The sequence below is a fragment of the Homarus americanus genome, unplaced genomic scaffold (assembly GCF_018991925.1).
Source record: "Homarus americanus isolate GMGI-L3 unplaced genomic scaffold, GMGI_Hamer_2.0 scaffold4060, whole genome shotgun sequence".
NCBI classification, from domain to species: domain Eukaryota; kingdom Metazoa; phylum Arthropoda; class Malacostraca; order Decapoda; family Nephropidae; genus Homarus; species Homarus americanus.
Genome location: NW_024746161.1, coordinates 1,164,473 through 1,174,981, shown reverse-complemented (window position 1 = coordinate 1,174,981; position 10,509 = coordinate 1,164,473). Strand labels below are relative to the sequence as shown.

General features: G+C 36.0%; 1 protein-coding gene across 1 annotated transcript in view; it reads right to left on the bottom strand.

Moving 5' to 3' along the window:
- Positions 1-593: 593 nt before the first annotated feature.
- LOC121878991 (mitochondrial carrier homolog 2-like) overlaps positions 594-10,509 on the bottom strand; it is a 57,985-nt gene continuing 48,069 nt past the window's right edge. Inside the window, exons 6-7 of the mRNA XM_042385442.1 lie at positions 6,523-6,590; positions 594-1,836 (exon numbers count right to left, since the gene is read on the bottom strand). Coding sequence (XP_042241376.1) covers positions 1,641-1,836; positions 6,523-6,590 — 264 coding nt within the window. The 3' untranslated portion in view covers positions 594-1,640. The remainder of the gene's footprint in view (positions 1,837-6,522; positions 6,591-10,509) is intronic.

Here is a 10,509-nt window from a genome sequence, read left to right as displayed (position 1 = left end):
TCTCTCTGGTGCACTCTAAGATTGAGAGAAAATGGAGGATTCAGGCGTCCTGAAGCGAGAGAAAACGGACTCCTATGACGGGGGACTCAAATAAAGAAAGCATAGCTATATGTTTTGTGGACTACAGTATTGAGCATACCCTTTTCATCACTTTGTAATAAACCTAGCCATGCCTATGTGTGTTTATGATATTTACCATAACATTATATATATATTTAGTGGGTCTAAATGGTCGTAAAATGGGAAACTTGGGGTTGGGTCTTGGGTGCCTGAAAGCAATTAGAATAAATCCCATAAGTTCTGTACTTTCGTTATAGCGTTTTTCGTTATCACCCACTCGGCGGAGTCCCAATTAAGCATGATAACCAAGGGGTGACTGTACTCTCGGTATTGCAGTCTTATAGATGCCTAAGTTGGAATGAAAAAGTTCTATAAACAAATCCATACGTTACAACACTGAATATGTGGGCTAACTAATGTCTATGTACATAAGTCTCATATTCATCATATCATATACAGTACTGTATGCCATTCTCAGAGCAAATTTCTAATGATAGAAATTTCTGTTAAAAAAAAGAAATTAAAAAAAGACAGAGGTTCACATTTTTTATCTACAATGCATGTGCATAAAATGTTGAAGTGTAAATACACAGTGTCCAATGAACTGCTGGTTAATAATTACATATGATGATTTGTAAAGCTTTACCCATAATTTATGTACAATCTCTATGATAATTATACATCAAAGTATTCATATATTACAAAATGTGAAGGGATGTGCATACTGTACCAAAGATATCGAAAATGACAATTTCTTAAGTATTGACATGTTTCCTATTAATACACCACACACTACACTACACCGAATCATAAAACCATTACTTGGTGAAATTTTAATATTTATGAAAATTTGCACCCATTTTGTATAGGTAATGTGACTAATGAGGCAGATAGTGATCAATAAATATTTATTTTCATTTATCATGAAAAATTTAAGAATAAAATAAATGTTGATGGCAGCATAACTCACTCTTGTTAAGATCTTCCCCATTTCCTCTAAAGCTGATAAACAAGGTATACAATCAGCTTGTTGATTCATTTAATAACTCATTTGCTCTTGCTCTCGGATACACCCATATTGATGCACCATAAAAAGTCAGAGAAAACAATTCAAGAAATGGATAATTATAAATAATAATAAAAAATATTTTCTTCTATACTGTACAAGGGACTGTATATTAGTTCAGAAAATATTAAAGTGGAATAATTTACAAGAAGCTCTTGGCGACATATTTGTCTCAATAATTAAACAATTTCCTTAATACCTCTTGTTAGACAGACATTTAAGAGTGTAAGCATTTTTGTTTTAAGATTTTGCATGCAAATCATGAATATGTCAGGCCTTTATAGGTACTCCTATCAAACCCTTAAATATATACACCAAATAGACTCCTTTGACTAAACAATATAATTTTGAAATAGTGAAGTATTAAATCTTTCTAGTACTGTATTAGTTAGCACACTTCTACCTCCTCCTGGTGTCTACTTGAGTTATAGTAATACCCTAGAGTACTTTTACTGCAATAAATTTAATTAAAATTTTGTAGTTACTAAAAAAAGAGAGAGAGAGAGAGTGACAGCTAAGAGGTTAGGGGTGCTGCAAACATGTCTGATGAAGGAATAGCAAGACCACCATCCAGCATAATTGTGGGGCCAGTATAAGCACGCCACAACATGGAAGATCCTCGTTTCAAGCCACGAACTTGTCGTAAATGACGGTAGCAATCTAGCCAGCCACCGTAGATGGGCATATTCGGGGGAGATCCGGCAACCAATCTGTCGATGATGCATCACATTAAGTAAGAGTTTTATAAAATGAATGCTGATGATCATAAGTATTTTGGTAAGTTTTATACTATGATTTATAATTTGTTTTAAAGGTTAGCAATTTTTTTATAGATAAAACCTGTTTTATGTACACTCACCAAAAACTTTTCAAACGCTATAAGCACTATGCAATCTGAAAAATGAACAAAGAATCTGAAACCATTCTGAGATGACAAACCCTATTCTGCTCATTCTCACATCCATCGTGTCCAGGTGTTCGAGAAGTTTTTGTTGAGTGTACAAGAGAACATGGTAATCAATACAGGAAGTCAACTTCTGACATTGCTTGCCTCTAGTTTATCTTAATATATACAAATTAAGGCAAAAAAATAAAACATTTGTAGGTGTACCTGAAGAGTTCACAACCCATTAACAGTACAGGGAGTCCCCGTGTTATGAACAGGTTCCATTCCTGATGACGTTTTTAAGACGGATTTGTACATAAGTCGGAACACATGCTATGTGTATACTGTACCTACAGAACAATGTCTAAAATCCCACTATATCATCGCTTAAGTACTTATATACATCTAAAATCACTTAATTTAAGACAAAATAAATAGAATGACAAAAAACAGCAAATGAAAGTAAAAAATAAGGCATCAGGTAAATAAAATATGGTAAATTTCAAGTTTAACCCTGTTTGTATTGGCGGGCAATCATAAGACAGACGTTCATAAGTCAGGGACCCCCTGTAATTGTGTATGATAGAATGACTTTGCAGATAAAGACAGACAATTTACAGTGTTCTTGTCTTTCCTAATGGATAAAAAATGCAGACTTTACACTTATGCAGGAAGAGAGTGGGAAGGAAAATAAGTGAGGAAAAGGAAAAGAAATATGACAGAGGGAGGAGAGTGCAAAACTGCTATGACATATTTTAAACATTCAGACATTATACACAACTTACAGCCTCTGTTGTCAAGTTTTTATCTTTGAGGCCATTTCTCAGAACCTCTCCCTATATCATTCTTAGCCTTACCCTACTTCTTCTCCCTTTCACATTCAAATTACTGCATCTCTCGACCAAGCTGATCAAATAACCTTAACCTAGCAACTCCTAAAACAAGGTTTTCTTTCCCCATAGGTAAGGTATAGCAGCAATATTACCATATGCTCATTGGTGTATGAAAATATAAGTCATGCTTTGGAAACTAAAATCTTAATAATAATTGACAACCTTTGACTCAATGACCCAAAATGAGAACGTGTTTTCATCTTCCTTGGAACAAGATATCTATGAAATGTTATTGTTATCTTCCTCTATGCATAACAAATTGAGGTACAGTTAACAGAAACACAAACAGACAACACCATATCATAATATACTCTGCATAATGGGGATGAAAAATTTTATGAGGAAGTCTATTGAGAGAAACAAGATTTACTATTCAAAGGTCTTTAAAGCAGAGTGACAGATTTTGGTGGTACAGTAAAACCTCGATTAACCGACCACATATGGGGGGAAGGGGCCGACGGATAATCCAAAAGGTCGGTTAATAGTACATAAAGTCTACGAAAATAAAACATACATTTTCAAAGTACCTTTCCCTAACCTACCTCATTTAAGTCCCTCTATTCATTTTTGTTCATTTGCCATTCATATTTCAATAGAAGTTGCTTTAAAACATTAATCACTTTAGTAAATAAATATGAACCAGCACAGAAACTGAATAAAAAATGGAAAAGTCAAAGAACAGATGTCATCACAAAAATTGTGACCAAGTCCCAGGTTGCTGATCTGACTTTCTGCCTCATTTACACACAATTGCAGGGTCTCAATTGTTTCTCTTACTATTGACAACACAACATACATACAGGTACATTGTTTCTCACTCTTGATTTTTTTTCATTTTTGCATTTCTTTATGGTTCTTTATTACTACTATTATTAGCATTATCATTATTAATATTATTACATAATCGCCCCCCAGACCCCGATGTGGGTCAGTGGCCTGTGCCCGGGTGGGCTAATCCCCGTTTAAAAAAAAAAAAAAAAAAAATTAGGGGTTCAGGATTGACGGTTAATCCGAAAGTCGGTTAATCGAGGTTTTACTGTAATTAGAAATTGATGCTGAAATACTGTAGTATCTTATAACTCAACATGAATTGGGAAACTCTTCAGCAGTTGGCATAAAAAAGCGAAATCTTTAGTGAAAGATAAAGCTATGAAAGACAAAGCACTCTCACATGCAATGTATGAGATTTCTGTTGGGAGCCTTGTGGTTTATTGTGCAAATGGTCGTTTTCAAAATAACCAGAAAGCGGAATTTTGTGTTTGGATTTTACCCTAATCTAACTCGATGCAAACTAACCTAACCTAACCCAATTGCCAGTAAAATAATATATGTACCATGGGAAGGGGGGGGGGGGGTAATTCACATTTGTATGCAGCACCTGTTTATATATAAGTTGGGCGCAGAAATCGAAAAGCGACCACAATGCGTTGTGGTCATTTTCAAAATAACCAGAAAGGGAAACTTTTCATTTGGATTTTACCCTAACCTACCTAACTCAATCCAAACTAACCTAACCTAACCCAATCGAAACGAAACTAACCCAATCGAAACGAAACTAACCCAATCGAAACGAAACTAACCCAATCCAAACTAAACTACCCTGACCTATGGCAAAATCTCGCTTCTGGTTATTTTCCAAACAACCACAATGCACTATGGTCGCTTTTTGGTTTCTGAGCCCAACATAAATATTAATAAACATGATACAAATTCACAAAACCTCATGATGTTGTTATGAACTTGGCTACATCATCAGGACCTGTAAAATGATCCCAAGTGTTATGAGGGCTCCTTTAGTTGTTTCTTAGTACTGTACTGTATCGTATGCCATGTTCCTCTCTCCATCATGCCTCATTTCAAGATTGCATGTCATATTTTGCATTGCCAAATAAAAGTACAATGAGAATTCACCAAAGTGCAACAACTGCACATTTTGCACACTAATGTAACCAGTATTGTAATCAGAGCCATCCCAAGGTGTGGCAACCGGTGCGACCGCCCCGGGCCCCGCGGTCCTTACCCCACCCAACACGCTGACCTCACCTTACCACCCAGATTCAGGAGACCACCTGAAGGTTAGTGACCAGCACAGTTAGGCAATGCATCTGCTGACATGAGGTCAAAGGTATGATTAAGCCACCCCATCTTACCACCCAGACTGAGAACAATGTCATTCTTTGCTGTGCTCTCTGTCGAAGAGGAGTGAGGATGTTGACAGCGGTCATCTGTCAGTGTTGTCCAAACTCTGAATCTCCAGTTGTCCGTGATTTGTGTTTTGTGAAATTATTGATATACATTATTTTATTATTGTACTCAGCCTTCGTTTTTTATTATACCATGGCCAGCGGGGGGCAGAGAAAGATACAGAAAATACATCTCGGGTGCAGAAAAAATGGCAGAGAAAAGAAATCGAAATATCAATGAAAGTTTCCCAAGAAAAATGTGTTTTCAAAAACACCAGAAACTAGTGCAAAAAAGGACCTGAGCAACTGTGATGGTGATAGTGGGTCATATTCAAGCTGAGGAAGAGGAGAGTACTGAAAAAAATACTAAGGCATTGAAAATGGACAGTTCTAACTATGTTAACGGTCATGCTGATGAAGATTTGTGTGATCCAGCCAACTGGCCACATTTACTGGACACTATAACAATTGATATTTTGGTAGAAAATGGACCTGTTAAGGTATCTAGTAAAAATTATGTGTTTCCAAAAAATGGTGAAAATCAATACTTTTCAGAAGACTTTTACATGGGAAGATTGCCAAATGGGGAAATATATGAAAGATGTTATAACATAGTAAATTACATAATACTTGGCATAACAATAGTATGATTGGGGAATTAACAATATGCATATTACAGTATGTATGTACTGTATGTAACTATAAAAATATAAATACATTTTAACCTGCAAAGGGGCCCCACAGTGGATGAATTGCCCAGGGCCCCGCACCCCCCTAGGGACGGCTCTCATTGTAATGATTACATTATTATGTATCCTTTCACATTAATAATTTATGTCCAATTGAAATAAAAACTGTTGCTGTAATTTGCCTTAACTTCTATCTAAGAAATATTTGGTAATGCTGTACTGTACTATTCAGATAAAGATCAAAGCCAAACACCATTGATAAAAGTAGTTGAGTGATTGTTTAGACAATATGTATGCTAATCTGGTATTCTTATTTATTGTTTATGCACAGAAAAAACAATGCAAAGAAAATTTTTGTCAAACAGTACAAGTCATCCAACATTAATGAACACAAGTTTGGGGCAACCAAATGTTATAGACTCCACAGTATTTGCTGAAATGAGACCTTCAGCTCAAATGTCACAATACAATTTTTTTTTCTGACCATACAATCAACATGTCTACATGTTTGAAAATCCAGGGTTCCTAATAGCTACAACATAAGTAAAGGGAACTAAAATACAAAAAATGGTACATCAACCAACACAGCCTGGTCCCAAAAAGAGGTATAGTATTTGCTTTAAGACGACTGGAGTCCCCTAAAACCCTTTTAAGATAACAGAAAATAAGCAAAGGATAACACATAAAATGACAATGCATGCTATTCTACCCTGAAGATTCTTTGTAATATGAAGAGAAAACTTACCCGCTCCCTGACACAGCCATACAGTTAGACACAACCTGGAGTGGATATGTCATTGCAGAAGCCAGGAACTGCAAATAAAAATATAAAAGAACTATTATGACAGTATGAATACCTTATACAGTACAGGTTGGACCCCGCTAATCAGGGACTCAATAGTCTGGCAGCTTTGATGGTTTGGGATGCATATAGTGTGTACTTAATCTTATGGGGAAAATTAGGATATGTTCCACCACAACTAAAAGTCAACACTATTGCTATAAAAGTTGTATAAAAATCATTACAATTATCACAGCCTGTACTCAAACATACTAAGTTAATTACTAAAATTTCTATGTCTAGTGCCAACTATGGGATGTTTATACTCAAATTACTTGCAATCTTGCAAGAATTCCAGCAATGCAAGTTATATTCTGCTGAGCCAACTCACTGATATTTTATAAGTGAAAATTTTAAACTCCCTCTATTGTATAATCCTGAGTCCCTGACCCCTCCACTGATAACTATGCACCCGTTAGTCTCCCATACAGGCTGCCAACACCTCACCTCCCCCTCCTCCCAGCCAGAAGGCGATAAGGATTTTAGAGGTGAAGGTGGCTTTAGCCTTAAAGTTTTCTCTTATAAAATGTCACTGACTTGACTAATCAGAATACAACTTGCATTACAAGAATTCTTGCAAGATACCGATTAATTTGAGTATAAACATCCCATAGTTTGCACACAATAAAAATTTTAGTACAGTAATATGTTGCTCAACATTATGGCTTTTTCACAGGGAAAAGTTTATATAACTAACCACAGTAGTCAGGATATTATGGCATTGAATGTTACAGAGTACAGGTTGGCAATCCCTTATCCGAAATCCTTGGGGCCAGAGGCATTTCGGTATTTTTCGGTTTTCAGAATGGTTAGTTTTTTTTTTTTTTTTAGCCCACCCGGACATAGATCACTGACCCACATTAGGGCCTGGGGGGCGAAAATATAAAAAAAATTTATAAAAATAATAATAATAATTCATAGGTCTAGGTCGTGTTTCTCACTTTTGATCTTTTTTTCATTCTTGTATTTCTTTATTATTATTATTATTAAATCTATTATTATATTTTATTATTATTATTATTATTATTATTATTATTTTATTTTGGTGTATTTTTATTAAAATTTTTATTTACTATGAATAATTATTACAGTGGTCCCCTCGGTTAACGAGCGCCTCGGTTAACGAGATTTCGGTTAACGGTTTACCTTCCATAAGATTCTTAACTTCGGTTAACGAGTTTTTTACGAGCCGACTTCAACATGTTTTCGCTTGCATTTGGCGGTCCACCAGCTGTAGTATTCGTCCGCCAATACAGTAATCGGTTTTAGGGCTTAAATTCCTTACTATTTTAGTAAATATCAAGAAGTTTATACTATTCAATAATTTTAAAAGTTTACTATTTACTTTTTTAGTCATTTTAACAATTACACCGTCAACAAAATTTTTCTGGCACAAGGTTTTTAAACGGATTTTAAGTAAATTTGGGGTGCAGAATCCAAATATGACTTTGGTTTTTGTCTATCACATCAGGTTTTTGAGATATACCATATTGCACTTTTGCTGGGAAACGTAAACTTTTGGATCAAAATTGACGGTTTAAACATGTATACATCAATTTTTTCAGCATTATAATTTGTATTTTTCTATAACCAAAAATTGTTAATATCAAATTGGAAAGTTAATGCACATATAAGATTTAAATGTAACATTGAAGGGTGAAAAAAAAAATTAATGTACGGTAGAAATAGTGCAAGTATTAAGATCAAGTTACAGTTACATAAACTTCCTCTTTTTGGCCGATCTCTTATGTACAGCTTCTGGAATGTCTCTCATCAAACTCCAGCAATAGTCCGCCATCATGTTCGAGTCCCATCGACCTTGGTAACGTTCTTCCATTACTTTAATGTCTTGATGAAAGCGCTCCCCTTGCTCCTCGCTCACTTCTCCCAGATTTTCTGGAAACTCGTCCAAGTGACTGTGTAAGTAGTGAACCTTGATACTCATTCTGCATCCAAGTGCTTGTAAACTCAAGAGCAGCTCTTCCACAATTTCTTGATAGTTGTCCGCTTTCTTGTTCCCTAAGAAGTTCCGCACCACATTAGAGAAAGCATTCCAAGTTCTTGCCTGTGCCTCAGTCATTGTTGCAAGGAAGTGTGGATCTCTGAGTAGTGTTCTTATTTGAGGTCCATCAAAAATCCCTACCTTTTTCTTCTCGTCGCTAAGACTTGGAAAGGTTGAGCATATATATCTGAAACACTCTCCACTATGATCAAGAGCCTTGACGAATTGCTTCATGATACCAAGTTTTATGTGCAGAGGAGGAAGGACAATGTTTGTCCTGTCAACCAGAGGATCGTTAATGATATTCTTGTCACCAGGCGTCAAACTATGTCTTGGTGGCCAATTCTTTTTCACCCAATGGTCTGCTGTAGCCCTGCTGTCCAAGTAGCACAGAAAACAGGGGTATTTTGTGTACCCTCCTTGCTGGCCCAATAGAAAGTTTACCATTTTCAAGTCCACACAAATTAACCATTCATGAGCATGGTATTGCAACCTCTCTAGAACAGTCTTAATGTTTCATACTCTTCTTTAATTTGTACAGAATGTCCGATTGGAATTGAACCATACTTGTTTCCGTTATGAAGAAGAACACATTTCAAGCTCCTTTTAGAACTGTCAATAAAAAGTCTCCAATCCTTACTATCATATGCTGGTAGTCCCATGGAGAGAAGAAGTCCTTCTACATCATTACAAAAAACAAGCTGGTCATATGAATGAAAGTACTTCCGCAGTTGCTCTTCTCTGTTGCGATAAAAGGAGACACTCGTGCAAGGTTTTAAGAGCCGTTTCTCTTGAAGCCTGGAAGCTAACAATTCAGCAGACTGTTTTGGCAAATTTAGATCTCTGACCAGATCATTCAATTCTGACTGAGTAAACAACGTTGGCTTTTCACAATCTTCACCAGATGGCTTGAAAAGATCAGTCTCTTCATCTTCATCAGTAGAAACAGGTGAATTCGGTCTATATCCTCAATCTCTGGTAGCTCAGTAAATTCTGGCACGTGATGATGACCAAATCTGAGATCAGATTTTGATTCAGCACCTTAAAGTTAGTAAAAACAGTTGGTTTCATGCCAGAAAAAAAAAAATTTTTTTGTAGACCAGTGTTATTGAACATAATTGAAGGTAAAGAAACTAGTTTGCATGCCATCCAGCCTGAACACACCAGACAGGCTGTTAGTCTCTTCTGTTTTCAGTGGAGGAAACATCTTGCTTGAGACTCTTCAACTAAATGCTTTTTTTCTGTGTTTCCAAGCAAATTATTGGTCATTTTGAAATATATTTTACATATTGACAATATATAATGCAGTGCAGTGTTGATTTAAAGAAAATAATCTTGAAATACACCAAGAGAACTAAAATTTTATGGGTGAAATGGTGCCAGGGGTGACTCCCTTTCCACCCCATGCCTTCTCTTCTTCCTTCCTCCACCCCCATTCTAATTCCCATCATCATCATCCAGGAGCCTTCTACATACACACCTCAAAGTAAGTGTAATTTTTCACCTTTTTGTTGAATTTAGAATTTTCGGTGAGCTGAACCACTACCCAAAAACCCATTGAAACAATGGTTTCGTTAATCTAGTTTTTTCGTTAACGAGCAACCTGCTGGAACGGATTGTGCTCGTTAACCGAGGGACCACTGTATAATTATTATTACTATAACATTCCCCCAGGTTCTGATGTGGGTCAGTGATCTATGCCCGTGGGCTAATCCCAGGTTATATATATATATACAGACAGACCCGACTTACGACTGCTACGATTACGACCGTCGGGACTTACGACCACGAGATTAAAAAAAAAAAAAAAAAAAATTATTTTTTTTTTTAAATGACACGCATTTTCTATACCGAAAGTTTCCAGTTAATGTAGTCTCCATGTATAATTA